The sequence below is a fragment of the Brassica oleracea genome, chromosome C1 (assembly GCF_000695525.1).
Source record: "Brassica oleracea var. oleracea cultivar TO1000 chromosome C1, BOL, whole genome shotgun sequence".
NCBI classification, from domain to species: domain Eukaryota; kingdom Viridiplantae; phylum Streptophyta; class Magnoliopsida; order Brassicales; family Brassicaceae; genus Brassica; species Brassica oleracea.
This window is the reverse complement of record NC_027748.1, coordinates 36,085,016-36,109,365: the sequence shown is the minus strand read 5'-3', so window position 1 is coordinate 36,109,365 and position 24,350 is coordinate 36,085,016. Positions and strand designations below refer to the sequence as shown.

At 35.1% G+C, this 24,350-nt stretch overlaps 2 protein-coding genes across 2 annotated transcripts; one reads left to right on the top strand and one right to left on the bottom strand.

Annotated features, from left to right (window-relative positions):
• Positions 1 to 5,548: 5,548 nt before the first annotated feature.
• Positions 5,549 to 6,163, bottom strand: LOC106338668 (glutathione S-transferase T3-like). Its single transcript, XM_013777596.1, has 2 exons — positions 5,996 to 6,163; positions 5,549 to 5,875 (listed from the first exon to the last, which is right to left on the bottom strand). Exons 1-2 carry the CDS (start codon positions 6,161 to 6,163, stop codon positions 5,549 to 5,551), a joined length of 495 nt encoding a protein of 164 aa, XP_013633050.1.
• Positions 6,164 to 14,225: 8,062 nt separating this feature from the next.
• Positions 14,226 to 17,520, top strand: LOC106338660. Its single transcript, XM_013777590.1, has 4 exons — positions 14,226 to 15,558; positions 16,063 to 16,585; positions 16,661 to 16,760; positions 16,828 to 17,520. The coding sequence occupies exons 1-4, from the start codon at positions 14,226 to 14,228 to the stop codon at positions 17,518 to 17,520; spliced, it is 2,649 nt and encodes an 882-aa protein (XP_013633044.1).
• Positions 17,521 to 24,350: the final 6,830 nt, after the last annotated feature.

Genomic DNA, 24,350 nt, shown 5'->3' with positions numbered 1-24,350 from the left:
GATAGCAGTAAAATGGTAAAAGAAATATCATGGAATCAAACATCCATATCTTGGCAAGATCCTCAAACTCAAGAATGTGATCTAGAAGTTCAAAAGATCCTACATTTACAAAAGCTAGCTAATCAATTGCTAGATTCCTTTGCTGACCCGAATAGAGTGACAAAGTCACATATACCAGCTGCTAATGCACCAATAAGAATTGATGTTCAAGAGGGACACAATCAAGTTTCTACAGAGTCTAGACAACGTTTGAAACGTGGTAGACCAATAGGTTCCAAAGATAAGAACCCTCGGAAAACAAAGAAAGGTGCTGAAATAGAAACCAAGGGACATGATATCCGAGACACGGCCGCGGCTGATCCGAAACCCCGGCACACGGCCGTGGTCGACCCTGATGCCCTAGATGTGGCTGGCTCTGATATACCAAAAAATGATTCTTGGGACGCCAAGATTCATGGTACTGAAGTTCCTGATAATAATGAGATCTCAATAAACTATGTCTGGTCTGGGATACAATGGAACCAAAAGGATGTCGACATCGATGATATATTTGCATACAAGGTAGCACTTGAACTTATGGATGTAAACGAGGATCATGAACCAACGTCTATTTATGAGTGCACTCAACGATCAGATTGGATCAAATGGAAAGAAGCTATAAACGTGGAATTAAACTCTTTAAAGAAGAGAGGTGTTTTCGGCCCTATAATCCGAACACCATTTGATGTAAAACCAAATGGGTCTTTGTGAGGAAATTGTGAGGAAAAGAAATGAAAATGGTGAAGTCGTGAGGTATAAAGCCCGGCTTGTTGCACAAGGATTCTCACAAAGACCAGGAATCGATTATGAGGAAACATATTCCCCTATGGTGGATGCAACAACTTTCAGATTCCTGATAAGTCTGGCCATAAGAGAAAACTTAAACCTACGGTTAATGGATGTAGTAAACGCATATTTATATGGTCCACTGGATAATGAAATTTACATGAAATTTCCAGAAGGTATCGAATTGAAAAGCAAAGAGACTTCTCGAGAACAACATTGTATTAAGTTGAATAAATCTCTTTATAGACTGAAACAATCCGGTCGAATGTGGTACAATCGACTGAGTGAGTACCTAGTGAAAGAAGGATATAGAAATGATCCGATCAGTCCATGCATTTTCATAAAGAAATTCAAAAACAAAGGATTCGTGATCATAGCAGTATATGTTGATAATATGAATATCCTAGGAACCTCTGGAGAGATTTCTCAAACGGTTGAATACCTTAAGAAATAATTTGAGATGAAAGATCTCGGGAAAATGAAATTATGTTTGGGATTACAACTTGAGTACATAAATGATTGTATCCTTGTGCATCAGATGGCATATACAGAAAATGTACTCAAGAGGTTCAATATGGCCGATTGCCATCCTCTGTCCAGTCCCACGGTCGTGAAGTCTCTCGGCCTGGACACTGATCCATTTCATCCCAAGATGGACGATGAAGAAGTCCTAGGTCCCGAAGTGCCATATCTTAGTGTCATAGGAGCTTTAATGTACTTGGATACTCACACACGGCCTGATATAAGTTTTGCCGTGAACCTACGGCCATATCATGGCATTCCATGAAGCAGACGATCGCGGCCACATCTTCGAACCATTCGGAAATATTGGCCATACATGAGGCCAGCCGCGAATGCGTCTGGTTGAGATCGATGACCCAACATATCCGATCAGATTGTGGGATGGTCGAGTGCAAGGAACCGACTGTGATGTTTGTGGACAATGCAGCATGCATTGCTCAGCTCAAAGATGGTTACATCAAAGGAGACAGAACAAAGCATATTTTTCTCAAGTTCTTCTTCACTCACGATTTGCAAAAGGCTGGAGAGGTCCAAGTGGTCCAAGTACATTCTAGCGATAACTCAGCCGACCTCTTCACCAAGTCACTTCCGACTTCTACATTCAGGAGGCTCACGCATCAGATTGGGATGCGTAGACTGAAGGATTTTCAGTGATGATCAGAACATGGGGAGTATACGTGTTGTACTCTTTTTGCTTCACCATGGTTTTATCCTACTAGGTTTTCCTGGTAAGGTTTTAATGAGGCAACATCTAAAGCGTATACAATCCTTGTATGGTTATGGCATCCAAGGGGGAGTGTTATAAATCATATGATGGATGTCCATAACCGGTCCGATCAATAACCGGCCTAAAACCTAGAGAGAGAGAGAGGCGGCCACGCATAGAGAGAGAGAGAGAGAGAGAGAGAGAGAGAGAGAGAGAGAGACGGTTTACCTAGTTAGAGAAAAGGAAACACTGTTTTTTTCCTTGTATTTATATACTTTCCATATTTATGTCTTTTCTTTTATCTCTTTATAATTTCCATATATAAGGACACTTTATGATTGAATAATAATAATAAAAATTTACTGATTCTAATTCTTTAAGTTCACAACACTATTCTCTTAGAAGTTAATAATACTTTTGCATTTTCCATGTAATGCCGTCACAAAACACACGCTTTGTCCACTGATGAGTTGAGCTGGTTTCTAACCCACTTCGGACAGACACGGAATCGAAGGATTTAAGCCGTTACTCTTCTCAGTCAACAACAAAAAAAAACAATTCAGTCTCAAGTAGACTCAAATTATCAATAATCACAGAGAGAAAATAAATGTAAAATATATAAGGCCATCATCAGTAAAGGCATCTTGGTGGTTTCCTATAAGAACTTATTAATAAAAATAAATAAAAATAAAAAATTAGAAAATGGAACGAAAAATAAAAAGATAGTCTTTTTTGAAAGAAGAGAAGAAAGAATCTATCATAAGAGAGACTTTATCGAAGTGATGAAAAACTCATTAGCCAACATTTTTTTAATAAATTTAAAAAAACTTTCGCTAAGAAACCCCATTAGGATTGTTACAGCATCATTAACCATAAAACCCCTAATAAGGTTCTTAATGATTTTTTTAGTAATAAATGTAACTTAAGAACTTTTGTTAAGAAACTCTCATTTTGAGTCGTGCAATGGGAGTTTCTTAATCAAGGGTTCTTAATTTTTTATTTTTTAAAGATAAATTTTATTTATTAAGTAAAACATATTAGAAGATAACATTTAAAACATAGATTTTTAAAAAACATAAAAATAAAGATTAGTACAATAATCGAGAATAATTTGGAAAAAAACATCTGAACTCAGTAGTTGGCTCTATCACGTCCAAATTTACGCCATATATGTTCTACCAAATCATCTTTCAGTTGTTGATGCATTTGTCTATCACGAATTCTAGTTTGAACACCCATCATATTGGCGATATTTGTAGGGATATCTGTAGAATATGTGAGATCCACATGTGAACTTCCGTTGTCTTCTCCATGTAGGAACTCTGAAACATCAAATTGAGTGTATCCATCTCGTTCGTCTTCTACTATCATATTATGGAGTATGATATATACTCTTATAATCTTCCCAATCTTGACTTTATCCCAAAAAAGTGCTGGATTTTTAACAATGGCAAAGCGAGCTTGCAAGACTCCAAAAGCACGCTCGACATCATTTCATACAGCTTCTTGATGTTGAGCAAATAAAGCCGCTTTCGGGCCTTGTGGTATTGGAATAGATTGGATAAAAGTTGCCCATTTTGGATAAATCCCGTCGGCCAGGTAGTAAGCCAAATGATATTCTCTTCCATTGACAGAGTAAGTGACTTGCGGAGCTTGACCTTTTATTATGTCATCAAAAACTGGGGAGCGATCAAGAACATTGATATCATTTAAAGTCCCTGGAGGTCCAAAAATGCATGTCATATCCATAGATCATACGAAGCAACCGCCTCTAAAACGATTATGAGTTTTGACGAACCACTGAATATTGACCTTTCCAAAGTGGAACAATTCTTCCACTCCCAATGCATACAATCGATGCTTCCTATCATCCCAGGAAATCCACGATGCTCACCAATATCAAGTAGACGTTGAAGATCAGCCGGTGTTGGTCTTCTTAGGTATTCATCGCCAAATAAATATATTATTTCTTCGGCAAATTTTTTGACACACAACCGAGTAGTAGTTTCACCGAGCCGGAGATACTCGTCAACCGTATCAGCTGCAGCACCATAAGCCAAGACACGAATAGCTGCTGTGCACTTTTGAAGTGCAGAGAGACCAAGCCTTCCAAGAGCATCTTTCTTTTGTCTGAACAAGTGAACTTCGTTGGCTAGTCGATTAACAATACGCATGAACAATGGCTTGTTCATTCTGAATCATCGTCGGAATAGATTTTCAGGATATGTGGGCGTTTCACTGAAATAATCATTCCATAAACGAATATGACCTCTTCATGGTTTCTCTCGATGAAAACTCGTTTTTTCCTTGTTTTCCTTTTTTCTTCTTGATAGAAAGCTTAATCGAAAGCTTGATCAAAATATTGATCGAAAGCTTGATCAAAATATTGATCGAAAGCTTCATCATCTACTCCCTCAAAATTGTTATGAGAAGAAGATGCCATAAAATTGTTTTTCATTGCTTTGCGAATAAAATTTATGATCAAAATGTAGAGAATAAGATTGTGAATTAAAAGAATGAGAGAATAAGATTGTGAATTAAAAGTTTGATGTTCTTGTGTTTTTTTAATATCGAACATGAGAAGAAGAGAATGGAACACGAGAAGGAAAGAATGGAACACGAGAAGGAGATAAGATGAGATTGTGAATTAAAAGTTTGATGAGCTTGTATTTTTTTTTAATCTCGAACATGAGAAGGAGAGAATGAAACACGAGAAGGAGAGAAGATGAGATTGTGAATAAAATGTTGCTGCAATACACAATTTTTATACATGTTTACAAGTCTGTGACACACCACAATCATATCATCAAGACACCAATGTTTACAAGTCCGTGACTGAAGAATACAGAAGAAGACAGAAGGACTAAACAGCTAGTCTGCGACCAATGCTACACTCGTGCTCTCTTTTTGACCTGAATGTGACACAACACACAAAACAACAAGATAAGTTTACAAGCCCGCGCCACTAGAATACAGAAAAGACAAGACTGCACAATGATCCAACACACAAAGTACCAAAAGCCCGTGCCACAAGAATACAGAAAAGACGACTACACAATGATCCAACACACAAAACAACAAGATAAGAAACAGAGAAACTCACCAGCAAAGACTAAAGGAGAGAGAGAGAATGTAGACCTAATCTCCATCACCTTCAACTCCATACCCGTGTTCTGTACTAAGCATTGACCTCATCTCCATCACCATTGTATTTTCTATCTTCAAAACCTGAACAAGTCACAGAGAGAATAACTTCAAACAACAAATAACATTGTATTTTCTATCTTCAAAATCATCAAACAACAAGTAATGACAGAGAACAAGTGATGAGAACAAGTTATGACAGAGAACAAGAAGCATTTATATCATACATAGCAAGAACAAGACAGAAAGAGTTAAAATACAACAAACAACAACGCCTTAGACTTGAAGTAAAACTAATCAGACTTGAGCTTCAACTAATTAGACAACATAAACTTAATTCGAAATCAAAGCTCAGGACAACAACTCGGTAATAAGCTTCTGCTTCAGAGCTTCTTCATACTCAGCTAGCGGTTCCGGTTTGGCAATCAAACTATCTAGTAGCTTAATCTTCGAAAGCCGTTCCTTCATAGTGAGATCCTCCTTCCTGATGCTCAACATGGTCTGGTACTCAGAGATCGACTTCCCCTCTGCCTTTGTCTTTTGCTTACCATGTCGCTTTGAAGCCTTAACACCGGGGGGACGAGTGGTCGCTTGATCAGTTTCAGCAGTATTGTTTTCGGATGGAGCAGAAGTTGAGGAATGTGCACCGTCATCAAGCTTCCTTCTTTTACCGCTTCCCTCGGTTTTAGAAGTATATAGGTCACACCATTTCTGGTCATTGCGCAGCTCCTTCCAAGCATGCTCAAGGTTGAATTTTTTTTTGTGGTTGTTGAAGATCTCATGGGCTAGTTTAAGGACATCATTTTCATTTTGACCGCTGCTCTTCTCTCTACTTGCAGCTTCGTACGCCCCACAGAACTTGTTGACAAGATAGTTGATCTTGTGCCAACGTTGCTTACAGTGGGCGGCCTCTCTATGTTCATAGCCTGCGACCTTAGGACTTGCAGCAAAGTAGGCTGCAATCATTTTCCAAAAGGCCCTTGATTTTTACTCATTCCCCACAACCGGATCCTTGCTTGTGTTGAGTCAAGAGCTGATGAGAACAACATCATCAATTGGCGTCCATTTCCTCCTTTCTCTGCGCTCTGCAGCAGTTTCTTCACTCGGTTTAGTGCGAGAAAGTGGGACGCGTGGTGAAGATAGTCTGAAGCTATCTTCTGATAAACCAAAGATGTTTTGTTGACTGTGAAGAAGGTCAACAAACTTCGAATTTGTCTGGGTATATTTGGTAGGAATCCATATCAGAATTTGTCAAGGAAGAGAAATTCAAAATGTGAAGAGAAGAAGGAAGGAGAAGAGAAGAAAGAACGTTTTCTTTATAACTAGAAGAGAAGAACGACCATGTTTTATAGAAAAGAGAAACAAAAGCATTGTGTTTAATAGAGCCACCCAACCAAATTGAGTTGACGTTTATCTAAAACATTGATAACACTTCAACATTCATATCTATCTAACCATCAACGCTATTTATTACCTAACTTGACCGTAATCTACCCCTAACCAAACCATTTATTAGCAACCATTCTATTCAGACCACTTTCAGAATCAATAAGTTGAAGGGCATATTTGAAATCAGTTCAGACAATGCTATTTCTTTTATCTAACATTCAATAAATTAAAAAGATCAAAGAAATATTTTGTCCAAAAAAAAAAATCAAAGAAATATTATTTACCTGTGTTGGCAGTGTAGTTCTCTTGTTTCACGAACCTTCATGACTCTTCACCGATCCATACATCTCCCAAAGACAGAAAAAAACACAAAGTATCAGAACTCACACATATATTACGGAGTCAGACACAAACCAACTTAAAAAAAAATTCTCAAAATTACATAGAACAATCACAATCTAAGATTAATTAAGCGACGCCTCTAACATTAACATTTAATTTTCCTTTTCTTTTAATCACTATTAATCTAAGCACCTCTTCTAAGCAACCCCATTAATCATGGTCTTAGAACGGTCTTTAGTTTTATGTAAGTTGTATTAGAAAACCTAGTCTCTCAATATAATTCTACAGAGTAAATGTCAAACAATACAAAAAGTGTAGAAAAACAAAAAAATATCTCACTGGGATATTCAATTTTTTTTTGAGAAGTCTATTACACATGTCATTGTATAATTGACTTAGCTTCCCTTTAATTTAAAACTAGATCTTGATCCATGCTTTGCAAGCACAGATTATTTTATGACGAAATCTTTTACTAATAACTGAACAAATATTTTTGTTAATTTATAAGAATTTTGTATATTTATAATATTTTTGTATTTAAATCAATGCTTTTGAATTCGACCGAACCCGCGGTCTAACTGATTAATCCAGTGATCCGACAATTCGAAATAGATTTTTAAAAATATTCATATTTAAAAAATCACTAAAATCCGAGATTAACCGATTGAACTGATGGATGACCAATATATATCCAATTTGATTTAAATTTTTATACTTTCATAATTTGTCACCTTTTAATAAAATTTTTTAAAATTCATTGTTTTGCAATTTTATGAAATTATGAAGTTTCTACAAAATTTAGATAGAAAAAATGATAGATATAAAATAATTAACAACTATAATTATTTCTTGATCATATTACTCCTTTTTATATAGCTTTATTAATTTTATAATAATTGTTTTGTGTAATTTTTCTTGTTAATAATTTATATTATAATCAGTTTAAATTTGATGTTAACAATCAGTGTTAAGATTCTTCTTTTTTTGATGATCCTGGTATCCGGAGCCTCGAGAGGATCCGACTAGCGCCAATGACCATCCACCGGAGCTTAGCCGGAGGCCCGCCGAGGCATCCAGGAGGGCTGATGATCACCCCATGTAAATCCCACCAGTAGCCACACGTTAGCAGGCTTCTACGTATTGGGCCCGAAAGTCCCTCAAGATAATCACCTCCCAGCGGCACTCGAACCCATGACTTCCCAGGTTGAGTTTAACCACTGGACCACTAACACGTGATTAGTGTTAAGCATTTTTCTTTAGATAACAAATATTTTGAACATTTTTCATAATTATTTTTGTTATTATATTTATTGTACAATGTATAATGTTTATATATATATAATTTTTATGTAAAGGCTATTATTGAATTATTATGTTACTTAAATCAACTATATAACCATTATTTAGTAAATATAAATAAAATAATATGTTAATTTAATTAATTTATTATTGATTGAAGTGTTTTGTAGTATTTATTAAACCTATAGCAATAAGTTCTATTTATTTTCGTTATTTTATAAATTATTTGGATTTTTTGAATTATTTAATTTATCTAAATAATTTGAAAGAAAATTGTTAGAAATATTAAAAAAATGAATTATAATATTTTATATTGTTTGGACACAAGATTAATTATAGAGTTGTTTGAAAACATGGATAGTAGTATAAATAAATAAGTATATTGTTCGGAAACATGGATAGTAGTATAAAGAAAATATTATTAGTGATTTAATGTAGGTTTAACTATAAAGTAGGAAGGTATATTTAATTTAAAAACTTACGAAATAAAAGTTAGGTCTGATACAATGTTTCTGTTTAAATAATATAGATTGGACTAAATACTTAATTTAATAGAAAAGATATTTATTATACTATTATTTGCAAAGTGGTTTTTTGCTCTGAGCTCTCACGTTTTAAAGTGGTAAAAATCGGTGCTACCCTTAATAAATAATTAGCTTAATCATTAGTTAATCTTAAAATAATTACAATAAAAATAAAAATTAACAAAAAAACAGAAACGTGTTATAAGAAACAAATATAATTAGTGTATATCACAATGCTCCCGCTGATGTAATAATGTCATACATATTTTAATGGTTTATTTTACAAAATTATATTATTAGGATAAACATGTTTTTACAGTTTTTATTTTCAAAATGTTCTCACAAACCTCATTTTTAATTACTTATTTTTATTAAGTTAAAAACAAAGATGTGTCATTAAATATTAATATAAAAGATTCAAAACTAAAAATATATTTTAAAAAACAAGATAATTCTTATATATATTGTGTTGTTATTATATATATTGTGTTGTTATCTGGAAATAATATTTTATATGATAAAGTAAAAAACTAAGATGTAAAGTAATTATAATTAAATATTAATTTAGCAAAAACATTTGTGAAAGGATATTTTATAAATATTATTAATATGCGAGTTATTTAAAAATTTTAACACAATAAAAAGCATATATATTTTGATGAAATTTTTTGTCATATATCAAACAATAAGTAAAAGGGGATATGATTCTCCATTGAACATATCCACGTAGGCTTAACAAATCAACCAATGAGAAATCAGTTTCTTGCCACGTCACAATAAAATAACTCAACACAGTTTACATACAGATTATTTATATATTTCGAATTGGCTCATATAAAGCCCGCCTAAACATATTTTCTTTGGAAGCGTTGATTTTTGATCCTCTACGACTCTTCCATTTCATCTTCACAGTTTCAGTTATCTGTAATTACCCCGATCCACTCTTGATCAATTAATTACGATATATAATGCTTTCTTCGTACTTGCGTTCCACCTCCCTCTGGTTCTCCTCCTATATAAATTGCTATGTATAATCTTAAATCCAACCAAAAATCCAAAATCTCCACTGATAAGCAAAGTTATCATGTGTATTCTTCTTCCTCACTCTCTTCTCTACGAAACCTTTTCTGAAATTTTTCAAGTTCTGGATGCTATTCGGAGAGAAAAGCAAGACGGTCCTGTAGCCATGGTAAGATTCTATTTCATTTTTCTTCGCCTCACCCGGTGTAAAGTTCACAGCTTTTGGTTTTGAGATTCACTTAATCGTTGCTGTGTAAATGCAAACTTGAAGTTCAACAATTTCTAGGGATGGAGGCACTGGAGCAAACGATTATGTATCCATCGATCCAAATCATCTAGCAGCCATCGACCCATTTTGTTTGGACGCTCTACTTCCCTCTCTAGAGAGAGTATCAAAGAGACAATCTAATATTTTTCATTTCTTTTTTTTTAATTTTCGATTTTGAAATATTACAAGAAAATAATCTTATATTCTATTTCCTTTCATCGTTTATATTAAGGGAGGATCCTGATTGTCTCTGCTGGTGGAGAGATAGAGAGGATACGATTCCAGAAACATAGCCGGCTAAACTTGGCAAGCTTTCTACGTCTTCTTCTTCAAGCTCTTGCCTTGCTTCAGTGAACATCGAGGAGATTGTGGAGGGAGTCGCGTCGTCAATGGCTTTACAGAAGTGGAGAGCAAATCAGAGTCTGTTGTTGCCGACAGTGCTGGGGCGGAATCTTCAGGTATCGTTTTATCTTAGCTTCTCCATGTGATTGAGCCCAAGGTAGAATTGGATAGGCTAACAGTCGATTCATATGTTTTGTATGCCGATCTTTTATCGGGTTTGGATCCAATCCCTTTTGGATGATTTTGAACTCCCTGCATGGTTTGATAATTTGGGGTTTGTGGGTTTTCTAGGTGACGGCAATATAAGCTTTTCACGAGTATGAACAATACATGTGGAGGGTTCTTAGTGAAAGGGCTGAATCATAATCATCATCAAAGCCTAGGCTACGTAAATCAAAGACTGGGAGACAACAGAAAGTTGCTCACATTCTTGCCGAGGATGATGCTAAGTTTCTTCTCTTGCTTCTATTTTTAGTTATTTTACCCATGTGCTATTTTTATGATTCCTATTTTTCTGCGCACGATACTATTACTCTCACACTTATATAAGTAGTGAAAGCTACTTTTTAGCGTCGATCGCCACGGTGATCATCATCACTAGGTAATGTTTTTATTAAGCACTTTGGATTATCAATAAAGATTGGAAAAATATACCTTCTCAGCTTTTCTTATTGAATGCTCATGATAAGGCAGCATTACATTAATTTCAGATATATAACCTTGATTAGCAATATTGAGTTGTTATTTGTTAGAAAAGATTGTGTTTAATTATTTTTGTAGGAAGTTTGCAACTTTTTCCAGAATTACTTCATATAAATGGTGAAAGTTTAGAGGATCTTTAACTTTTCGAAAGGATGTTGTTAATTTATATATTCTCTATAATGAATCGTTAACCCTCTTGGAATTAGTGGAGAACAATTGATTGTCATTATCTTGAAAGTTTGTTAATAGTTCTGTGTCCCATGTTTTAAGTCCTATTTTAGTTAATACGCATAGTTGATTTGAAGTTAGCAAGACAAAAGAGTGTTACCCTCCAATTCAACTCATTACAATCCTGGTGTACATTGATGAAATTGTGTGAGCATAACCTGGTTCTGGGTTCTCCCGCTAAGTCTCGCAGAAACTTTGAAGATCATGACAAAGAAACCTGTGAAGAAGACGTTTAGTTCTTTAGTACACAGCATTGTAAGACTCGATGCTTCTGTTTTTAACATTTTTAAATATTTCATCTATTTTTATTACTTTATATTTTCTTTTGTAACAACTCACTTTATATTATATTATACCAAAAATATTAACAAATGTCATATCAGTAATATTGTTTACTAAGTTAGCATAATTATTGACTATAAATTTCTGAATAACATAAATAACAAGCCTTTATTTTTAGTACTACACAGAAATTAAATTAACTTAAAAAAATTAATGTATAAATTATTATTTACCTATATAAACGTATTTCAGTTAATTAACATTTTTAAAAAGGTTCCAAAAAAGTTGTAACAAGATATAGTTTCCAATTTAAAAACATCGAAAAGGGTATTTTCCAGTTTGAGACACAAATAAGTTCTAAAATTATTAATTTTATATGTATAAATATTATCGGTGAAGGAAAAAAAAATTCACTTATTTTTCAAGGAGATTTTACAAGTTTTTAAAAAGACTCATAAAGAATTTTGATATAATAAGTACTATTACCAAAATACAAAACATTAGAATTATTTTCAGTTTCACTGATTCATAACCAAAAAAAAAAAAAAAGCTTACAGTTTCATATATTGAGACTTTACCAAAATTCGACAACAATCGAACCAATTCCATTCAAAGACGACAATGTTTAATATTCCAATTTGGATTTAAAATCTTTAATTTTCCTGCATGAGAAGAGGAATAGAACAAGAAATAAACCAAAATGTGAAAATTATTATACATGTTATTATTATTGTTGCAAATTCATGAAATTACATAAGATCATTGTCTTTCTCTATTTTCAGAAACTTAAATATTATAATTATAAGTGAATAAAGTATATAAATTTTGATTTAATAATGAAATTATAATTATAAGAAAAAAATTAGAATTTAATAAAGTGTATAAATTAGATACCCTAAACTTATGGTAAATTCAAAAATCGAGGTAGTCTTCAATGAATTTGACTATATATACATGTAGATTTTATAGGAAAATTACTAAATCAATTCTTTGAGCAGTTATGTTTGATTCATGTATGTACATACTAATAGTTGTAATTTTTTTTTAAAAAAAATCAAACTCTTTCAAATGGTATATTTATAATTATTAGATTACGTGATTAGTAAAAATAAAACAAAAACATTTATTAAAATTCTTTTTTTTCCTATAACAAATATTGAAATCACTGGAAACAAACTCACACGTCAATCCCTGATGATAATAAATAAATGTTTGTCAAAATCATCAAAAACAGAAGAGATGTGATATAAATGAAGCATTCAGCATAAACTGTATTTCTTTATGTTTTTTTACTCAAAGCTAAAAATATATTTTAAACAAAACCAAGTCTCTTTTTTTGTATCACAACCTCTTAATTTTTTAAAAAAATTAATGACAGTTTATTAAACCAAAATAAGCATTTAGTAAACAAATTAATATAGTATAATTCAAACAAAAAGGTGTATTATAAAATATAACAATAGCCAGTTCTGTACATAATGTATATACTACATTTCCATTGATGATAAAATTTTATAAAATATTATCACATGACAAATATTAAAATACATTATATTCAGTAATATAAAACATAAAAGTAAGTCATACTAATATTCAAATAAAATAAAAGTTATAGCACATACACTAGTAAAAAAACTAAAATAGCAACGAATTGCTACGGTAAAATCGTAGCTAAGAAGAAAAAAGCTACGAATTTGCTACATTTTAGCTACGAAAGATAAACGTAGCAAATCGTTACAAAATCGTAGCAAATTTGCTATGATTGTGCTACGAAAGAAAATCGTGGCTAGAAGTTGCAACGATTTTGCTACGGAAAGTAACGTAGCAACTTGCTACGATCATGGAACGTGTCAATTCGTGTGTCACTTAGCTACGAATTGCTTGATTCTATCGTAGGTTTAGTTTTAATTTATTTATTTTTTAAAAAGGCAGCTACGGTTACCAAAACCGTATCAAATTCATAGCAACCCACCGAAAGAAACGTCCCATCATCCATTGTGCGCAAGTGTGAGGGGAAAAAATGCAAAACACAATAAGCCACGAGACCTTTTCGTAGCAAAGATCGTGGTTTATTCTGAATGAAACATCCCGTCGGTCCGACAATGTGCAGGCCAAATAATTCAAGATATTTTGACCTTGCTATGAAAAATGTTCGTGGCAGATTTTGTAGCTTTGGTCGTAGCAAATCGTGGCAGATTTCGTAGCAAGGTGTTTTATATAAAAACAACCGAGCACTTCACTCTCATAACAACGAGTGAGATATCAAACATAAAACGCTTTCATTCAAATGAGTTGGGGCAAAATTCAATAGAGTTGGGGTTGAATTCGTGAGTCCAATGTCTGATTATTTTTATTCGAGAGAGTGGATGGATCGACACTTTGATCCGATCAATAATTGTGTTTCTCGTGAGTTTAAGGAAGGTGTTGATGTTCTTATCGCATTTGCTTCCAATCAAAATTCTTTTATAGAGGGGAAAACCATGTTATGTCCTTGTGCAAGATGTCAAAACCGAAAACAACGTGACTCGAGAACCGTATCTACCGAGTCGGATTCAAAAGTAATTATTATTTATGGTCAAGCCATGGAGAAAATTACTATGACGTTGGCGAATCATCGACGGGAGGTCAATTTATGGGAGAAGGCACACTGCATACGGAAGAAGAACCATACCAGGAAAACTATCTGAATGTTATGGAAGGAGTATTGGAGGATGTGATGGAAGCACCCAGTGAAGAGCAATATGGAGATGGTGTGTTTCGAGCATTTGAAGCCGCTAATAAACCATTATACGAAGGATGTGTTGAAGGTATTTCTCAGTTATACTTGGCGTCACGTTTAATGAAAGTAAAAACCGATCATAATTTACCGGAGTCGTGTTTGGATGAGATATCACAAACGTTTAGAGATGTTCTGCCACAACCAAACAAAGCTCCTGAATCATATTATGAGATGAAGAAGTTGACAAAGGCGCTTGGTCTTCCTGTTGTGAAGATTGATATTTGTGAAGATAACTGCATGTTATTTTGGCAGGAAGATAAAGATTTGGTGGTGTGTCGATTTTGTGGGAAAGATAGATATCACCAGAACCGTGGAAAGGGGAAAAAGCGGCCCAAACAAAGAATGTTTTGCATGCCTATTACGAAGAGGTTGAAGCGATTGTACCAACTTGAAGAAACTGCAGCACAAATGCGATGGCACGCAGAACATGAGTCGCCCGAAGGAGAAATGCATCACCCTTCTGATGGAGCAGCTTGGAAGCATTTTAACAAGGTATATCCTGATTTCACTGAAGAAAGTCGGAATATATATCTAGGCTTAGCAACAGATGGATTTAACCCAGTTGGTATGAGTGGTGAAGCACACTCGGTCTGGCCAGTAATTGTTACTCCGTATCACTTACCTCCTGGGATTTGTATGAAAAGAGAATATTTCTTTTTATCAGTCTTAGTTCCCGGGCCAAGACATCCAAAGAAGAGCATTGATATCTATCTGCAGCCGCTAATTGAAGAATTACAAAGTTTGTGGAGTCACGGGGCAGAAACATACGATATCTCGAGAAAGGAAACATTCACGATGCGAGCCGCATTAATGTGGACAATTAATGACTTTCCTGCTTATGGCATGATGTCAAGTTGGATGACTCATGGTCGTTTAGCTTGTCCATATTGTCTCGATGATACAAAGTCATTTTGGTTGCAACACGGAAGGAAGCATAGCTGGTTTGACTGTCATCGAATGTTTCTACCTAAAGAGCATCCTAACAGGAGAAATGTCCAAGCGTTTCGAAGGGGGAAGACAATAAGTGATGATCCTCCACCATGGTTGACAGGAGAAGAAATTCGCTATGAAAGAATCAACAACATTGTTGGGCTGAAGAAAATTGTTGAATGTGGAGGTGACGGACACGAGAAACCTGCAAGCAACATAGAAGGCTACAGAAAAGATCACAATTGGGTGAAGAAGAGTATCTTTTGGGAATTTCCGTATTGGGAAACCTTCTTCTTCGCCACAACGTCGACTTCATGCACGTCGAGAAGAATTTCTTTGAAAATCTTATCAACACGGTGCATAATGTTCCTGGGAAGACTAAAGATAATGCAAAGTCGAGGATGGATCTACCTGATTTGTGCAAAAGGCAAGAGATACATATCAAAGATGATGGAACGATGCCGGTCCAGATATTTCGGTTGTCAAAGGAAGAAAAAAAAAATTCTTGCGATGGTTGAAGGAAGATATAAAATTTCCAGATGGGTATGCTTCAAAGTTTAGTAGATGTATAGACAAGACGAATTCAAAGCTTTCAGGCCTAAAAAGTCATGATTGCCATGTCATCATGCAACAGCTTCTCCCATTTGCGTTTAAGGAGTTACTTCCAAAAAATGTCCACATCGCAATTTCAGGTTAATTTGTTTTTTTAAGTATAAGTTTTACTATATATGCATGCACTATCTCAAAATGTTTTGTGTAGAGATCGCACTCTTCTTTCAGGATATCTCTGCAAAAATACTAAAGGAAGAAGATGTTGCCATTTTAAAAGAAAACATTGCGGTGAAGCTTTGTAAGTTGGAAAAGATTTTCCCACCTTCGTTTTTTGATGTTATGGAGCATCTCGTTGTGCATTTGCCAGATGAAGCTGCTCTAGGTGGTCCAGTGCAATATAGATGGATGTATCCTTTCGAGCGATACCTGTACCATCTGAAGAAAAAGTTTAGAAATAAGGCACATATTGCAGGTTCCATTATTTCCCAATGTCTTACTGAGAAGATTTCTAGAGCTTCTGCACATCACTTTGGAAATCCAGAAGTGCCTACTACCGTTTTGCAACTTGGAGATATTCGCTTTACATATCATGATCCAGATGTGCCAAATATGTTTTACCATGAAGGTCGAGTTAGTGGAAAAATGGAGCAGAGGCATCTAACCGATGATGACTATACTGTGTTACAAACATTTTTGATGCTCAATTGTCTTGCATTTGAGCCCTACGAAAGGTATTTTAACTATTTTTTATATGTTACATTTTTAACAATGTCAGTTATAATCATATTATAACAACTACGGAACAGGATGTTTGAGGAGTTTATGATGGACAACAAGCCAAATATATGTGGTGATGATCTACAAATAGCGAAAGACAACCACTATGCGGAATGGGTGAAAAACTATGTAAGTACATTTTGATATAATTTGATTTTCGATGTGAATTTATCATTGACATAATTTTAATTAAAAGGTTAACGAAGCGAGTAAGATATATCAGTTTCCATTGTGGATGTTGGATTTCGTACAAGGCCCAAAACGAAATTATAAAGCCTGGCCGATTTATTTTTCACGAGGATACTGCTTCCACACACATAGCCATGGCCAAGATAAAAGAACCCAACATTACGGTGTCCAAGTCCGGGGTACGACAGACACTGACTATTACGGCTTGATAAAGGAGATAATGATGGTTGAGTATTCTGGTTCTGTTGGGCTTAAAGCCATGGTTTTCAAATGTAAGTGGTTTGATACAATTGTGGGTCGGGGGATTCGAAAACGTAAATCAGAAATCGTCGATGTGTCTCCGCGCTGGCAGTACGATAAATATGATCCATTTATCTTATCTGGTAATTATGATCAAGTTTGTTTCATTCCTTATCCGCCGGTTCGAGGCACATCATCAAACGATTGGTGGGCATGTACGAAAGTTGTGCCTAGAGGGGTTCGAGAAATTTCTGAAGATGCTCTTACTGCGCTACAAGATGATACACACAACCAAGTTGTTGCACCAAGTGAAATGTTACGCTTTGAAACTTATGTTGTGGAAGATGATTCAGATTATGATTCGACGCCGGTTCATCCTCCCAATGACGGATACGTTTCTGAAGATGAGTTTGAACCGTCATGTACCGATTCTGATTCAGGGTCTGATTCAAGTTCTTAGCGTTTTTATGATATATGAATGTATAATATCATTAAGTTCTTAATGTTTTGCAAGATATATGAATGTATAATATAATTAAGTTCTTAATATTCTGTAAAATATATGAATGTATAATATAAGTTTTTAGTGTTTGTAAGATATATGAATGTGCAATATAAACCTTATTTAATCTTAATATTTTTTTCGGAAAACACTAAACCTTACCTATAAACCCTATCTAAACCCTAATTAACCCCTAAAATTTTCTAAAATTCTTAAAAATTACGATTCCCTCCAAATCCCTCTAAATTTCTAAACCCAAAACTAATTCCTTTTAAAATTCTAAACCCAAATTTAATTCCCTCTAAAAATTTAAGCCCAAACCCATTTCCCATACTTAGACAAAATTTCCCTAATTTCGTAAAGACAAACCTTTCTTCTCTCTCTCTCTCTCCCGTGTCTCGACTCTTCGAGCTCACACTTCTCTCTCTCGTCTCTTCCTAAAGACAACAACTCTCCATCTCATCTCTCTCTCTCGATCTCTCTAACCCCTCGATCTTTCTTCTAGCTCTCTCGATCTCTCTCGATCTCTCGTCTTCCATGCTTAATTCCTCCGCAAACGCATCCAACGACTGTCGTCGTCCTCGCCCTATCGGCTTGAAACTTGAAGGTAAGGTCTCGATTTCTCTCGATCTCTCTGTTTCTGTCGATTCATTGCGTATTTAAATTGGGTTTCGATTTTGGTTTTGATTAGGGTTTCGATTTCGGTTTTGATTAGGGTTTTGATTTGGGTTTCAAATTAGGGTTTCAAATTGGGTTTTCGATTTGGGATTCCGTGAGACCCCAATTGAGAGCCGCTTCAATGCCTCCTGCTAGGACTCCTGCTTCTTCTCAACCAACAAGACCTCCTGGAGTGGTCGGCTCTTCAACTTCATCTGCAGCTCCTCCTCCTCCTCCTCCTCCTCCTCCGCCAACCTATGCGACGAGAATAGATGAGGCTCTGCTACGTGCTCCAACCCGAATTAATCAACCACACCTCCATCCTGATAAGATCAATGGAGCATGGTGGTAAGTGATATCATTTACCATGTAGTTAATGAACTTAGTAGCTAAGTGTTAGGTATACTGTTGTAGTAAATGGGTGTTGTTACATGTTCTTATCTGATGTTTTATGCATTGTCTTTGCAGGATCGGAGTTGATCCTGAAGTCTATGAGCTTATAAAATCAACATGGCAGGGAAACTTCTGGGGGCCGTGGCAAAGCTGGTTAAAGGTTCCAGTGGAGAAGAGAACAAGTTGGTGGCACTCATTCATTGTAAGTGATCGTGAACTTCCATTCCCATTCCCATTTCCATTATTAATTACTCCTTAATATTTTGCTTCTAATTACTTCTCTTCTTTTGTAGCAACAATACTACTGGGAAGACCAAGTTCATGAAGAAATCTACTTCAAATGGAAGCTTCGGACTTAAGTGACTATCTGCGGACGCATCAGCCAGAAAAGACCAAAGAACAAGCAGCCAAGTTACGTCAGTACGACTGACTGGGAAACGATCCTTGCGAATTGGTCCACAGCTGAAGCAAAAGCCAAGAGCCAATCAGCAGCTGAATCTCGTTGGGCTGCTCCTCCAGGGCTGAAGATGCACGTCCATGGTGCAGGACCACGCACCTTTGCAATTATTGCGTATAACATGGTCAGCTTACCATCTCTTTTTACTTCCATTTATTCCCTCCTTTAACTGCTAATTATCTAACTTTCTCTTCTTCCCTTTGTTGTAGGTTGTTGAGGAAGGTCTGGAGGGACCAGTTTCATATCCCGACCTTGTGAGGAAGACTCACTGCCGTAAAGATGGGACCTTCCTTGACGAACGAGCAGAGGCACTGATTCTGGAGGTTGAGCAAGCGGTTGAAGAGATGCTACAAGATGGATCTCCTCTTGGAGATAGCCAAACTGAGTCAACGGCTGCCACAAGAACTTCAAAGTGCCTTCTCCTAAACGAAGAATACATGCATCAAGGTAATAATCTCTCATGCTCATTGTCTTTGTTCCTTCTTACTGTTTTTAGTCCAATGTTTCTCCACTCTTAGTATTGAATTTATAACAAGATCACTGTATTTTTATGACTGATTGTTCTCTGTGGTAATGATGTCTTGTGTTTGTATTTTTCAGCGTGGACAGACACGCATGGGCACCATTTATGGTCTTGGCAATCTTCAGTACAAGAACAAGCGTCCTTCTGAGTCTGTCCCTGCTGCACTCAACCGAGAGATAAACATGGAGACGCGGGTTTCTGGCCTGGAGACTCTCACACAGGAAATCAAGTCTGATGTTCATGCTTTGAAGCCTGGCTTCAATGAAGGCACAGCTAGAACTCAGTCAACTCTCAACATGATTCTGCAACTTCTTCAGCCTCAAGCTTTTGCTGCACAAGCAAGTCAGTCTCAGCATCACTCTCCCTCTCATTCTGCAGCTCAACCTCAAGGTCAAGCTCAACCTGAAGGTCACGGTCAAGCTCCAACTCCACCTCACGATCAGCCTCAAGCTCCAGGTGATGCACAACCTCAACATCTCATCACCACTAACAATTCTGCTTTAGATATGTGGTGTAATGAACTTGGATTGTAGGTTTAGATGTGGCTGTTTATGTATTATGGTTTCATGGTTTGAACCTTTTGAATGTTTGAATGTTTATCTTTTGAATGTTTTGTGGATCTTTTGAACTTTTAGGAAGCTAATGTAATATAAATTCCCTTTCTGTTCTAGGTTCTTTTTTAAATTGTTCAGAATCAAAACCAAAACCCAGGAAAATCGAATCAAAAGGAAACAAATAAAATGAAAAATTTGTTTCCATTTTGTTGCAATATGCGACGAAATTATCGTAGCAAATTCGGGGTAAGTTGCCACGAAAAGGACGTAGCAAATTTGCCACGAAACGGTCGTCTCAAAACATAGCAATATGCCACGATTTATAACGTAGCAAATTGCAACGTTTCTTTTCGTAGCAAAACGTAGCAAGTTGCCACGTTTTTTTTCGTAGCAACGTCGTATCAATTTGCTACGGTTTTGCTACGATGCGAAAATGGCTACGATCGTATAGCTACGAAAACATAAACGTGGCTTTTCGTAGCAAAACTTCCATATATAGCTACGATTATTCCCCTATAGCCACGATTATTTGTCGTTGCTATTTGAGTTTTTTTTACTAGTGTTAATCCGCGCGTAACACGGTAAAATCTCTAGTTATCATAATGATTTTTGAATTAATTAAACATAAAATAATAAATATTCATAATAAAATTATGCATGCATGTGCGGACAAAATATCTAGTTAATATTATATATGATTAAACATTCCCGAGAGTTTCTAACTGGTGCTCAGAGCATGATTATTGGGGGGTTCTTAGGGTGAGGTTCTTAGCGGAATATAAGAACCCGTCTCTTAGCTTTTAACTAAAAAAGATAAGAACCGGCTCTTAAATAAGATATTTAAGAACCGGTTCTTAGCTTTTTTAGTTAAAAGTTAAAAGATGGGTTCTTATATTCCGTTAAAAACCTCACCCTAAGAACTCCGAATAATCATGCTCTCACGTGCTTACTAGCTAAACCTATAACTAGTCCAAAAAGAAATGACAAACCAACTAAAGTTTAAGTATTTATATTTTACCAAAAAAATATCTATATATAATCAAAATAAAAAGGCTAGAGAGTATGATGATAAACACATACCCATAAGTTTAATACAATAAACAAAATTTTGTATAGTATTCACCTATTAATTTGACGTAACGATGATTAAGCTTGTGAACAAAATCGTCAGGCGTGTCTCCTCTTTTAAAGGAATGGGCTATCAATCCTATGATGGAGCCACGAGTATTTGGTTTGCTACTAGCTATAGAAGTGTGTTTTGATTAAGATCCCAACAATTATTTCCAAAGGCTCGTTCATTGTAAAAATGATTTTCTTAGTTTAAATAAATTTTAACATTCTTTCCAAAATAAATTGATGATATACCTCACGGATACTATTATAAGGGGCACAAGTACAACTCATAACTTATACACAACAAAAACTGATCAATAATATCCACACAAAATTACAAAATTTCCAACAAAATAATAATATTATTATTCGAATAAAAATAAATAATTAAGATTGACAGCGGTTTGAGCTTAGAGAGGAACCCAATCACTGAGCAAGCATATGACGACCGTATATCGACAGTGGGTTTAATGGTTGATGATTGAGACTTATTAAACTCTCAAGTGGGCACTTGATTCTCACACAACGTGCCTTGTCCTCTGAGTCTCTGTCCTAATTTTTTTTATTTCATTTAAAATTAATTTTTACCCCCTTTCTCCTTTACCTCATTCTCTCGCTCTAAATTTCAGAACATGCCCAAAGTTTGGGGAATATCTTAATCAAGAGACGGTCTCACTCAACTCTGCAAGCCTAACATGTCCCGTCACTACAAGAAAACATGTGTTTTCCTACTGCAAAATTAATAGGAAATCAGTCGCTAAATCCATGTTTACGACTAATTAGCGACTAATTTGTGCTGTCGTAATAGTGCTCGTCGCTAAATATATTAGTCGTAAATCAGTCGGTAATTAACTACTGATTTACGACTGATATATTTAGTCGTACCGTAGTCGCTACTTAGTCGTTAAATTTAGCGACCGATATACGACTATTGTAGCGACTAATAACTAATTAGTGACTTGTTTTGCTACTACTTAGGGACTGTTTTATACTGACTAATTTTACGACTGCGTATAGAAAAAAAAACAAAAAAAAAATTAAAATAATATTATTATTAACTTATTAAAAATGTTATTATTATTATTAAAACTGTTTTCTTCTCTCCTTTTCTCTCTTTTCTCTCTTTCTCTCTCAACTCTATTATTGTGAGTCTACAGTGAAAAGGGTCATGAGAATTATTATTATGTCTCATGCCCACTTGGTTCTCTCCATCTAGGAGGGACCCAACAATTTGACTAAGACCAAACTTAATACAGCAACAATTGAGACATTTGACAGAGAAAGGATTAAGAGGAGTTTTACCTTGAAAGCACCCATTTTCGTCTGGAGGGAGGCAGTGGGATGAGAGAATTGGACAGAGGAGAATGAAGAAGAAGAAGACTTGGAAACAAAAGAGAAGATGGAGATGATAGATCTGTCGTAGAAGGAAGAGAGGAGAAAACAAACGAATGTTTTCAATGAATGATTTCTAGCCATTAGATTAACATCAATCAATGGCTAAGAATATCAATCTTTGTGTTAGAAAATCAGCCAATGACAAGAGAGGAGAAGAACCGAAAAAAGAATAGTTTGTGAGGGTTAAATTTAAAGTTTGGAATAGTATAGTTGAAACTAATAAAATTTTCTTCTCCATTTATATACAGTTTGTTTAGAAATTTTCTAAATTTAAAGTATTAGATATCAAATTTAACATTTGTAAAATATATGTTTAAGATTTGGCGTTCAAATTTTAAGATAGAGTTGTTTGGGTTTAGATTTGGGTATAAGGTAAGTTATCAAAAAAAAAAGAGCCTAAGATTAATTTATAGTATTTGGAGTTTAATTTTAAATTTAATGTATATAGCATATACGAGGTTTATATTTTGATTATATCATTTAAAAAGTATTTAAAGTTTAAATTTAATTTAAATGATAAGATTGAAAAGATTAGATTTTATAATGTTATATGCAGGTTTAAATTTGGGGTTTAGGGTATAGATGTTAAGATAAGAGTTTAGGGTATAGGTATGGAGTCGCAAAACAGTCGCTACTTTTGCGACTGTTTTACGACTACCTACTGTGATCGACATCTATAGTCGTAAAACAGTCGCAAAATTAACGACTGTTTTGCGACTACGAATTGTATACCCTATATGGAGTATGTAGTCGCAAATCAGTCCTTATTTTACGATAGTTTTGTGACGACAGTTGCCGACAACATTAAATGGTCGCGAAACAGTCGCTAATTAACGACTGATTTGCGACTGATTTGTTTAGTCGCACATTAGCGACTGATTTACGACTAACGTATTTTAGTCACACATCAGTCTCAAAACAGTCGCAATCCGGTCGCAATATTTTGCAACTGCACGATCAGTCGCAACATGCAGTCGGTAAATTCATGTTTTCTTGTAGTGCGTCCCTTTAAGGTAAAATATCTAGGAATTTTCATTCGACACCAACTTGTGCTTCAGCTAACCAGGTTTTCTAAACCAAAGCCCAGACTTTTTATACACAAACACATACACCGGGGTTTTATACTACCTTATTGGATGCAATGTGTACTCTACCTATATTATTAAAATGCTTTTATCGTTTTATTCATTTTTCCGGAGAAAACTCCAGGAGCGTTACAAATTTGTCATCGAGTTGACGAAAACTTCTCCTAAGATCCAGTTTAACATAATATAACAACATTTTTAGTTCGTGCTACCCTTTATTTTGAATCATTCTCTAAGACATATACATGTACAAGAAACACTCTACCTTGCATGCATGCCTCTCTTCTCTGGCTTTAACCACATCAACTTTTTCATTTGTTATCCACCGCTGGTTCATAAACATCCAAGTATTTCCTTTTCCTGTCAAGGTCATGGACAACACTTGTTATTAATCGAATTTGTTATCACTTTTGCTAGGGTTGGCATCATCGCATGTCAATTAAAAAAAGTCATATTCAAAGCATGGGATCACCTACCAGTGGCAGATTTAGAAATATTTGTTAGCTGGGGGAAGACTATAAAATACAGTTTAATACTTCTATAAATTTGAATTATCAACCGATGCATTACAAAAAATCAGTACAAAAATACATTGATTTGAAAAATTCAGG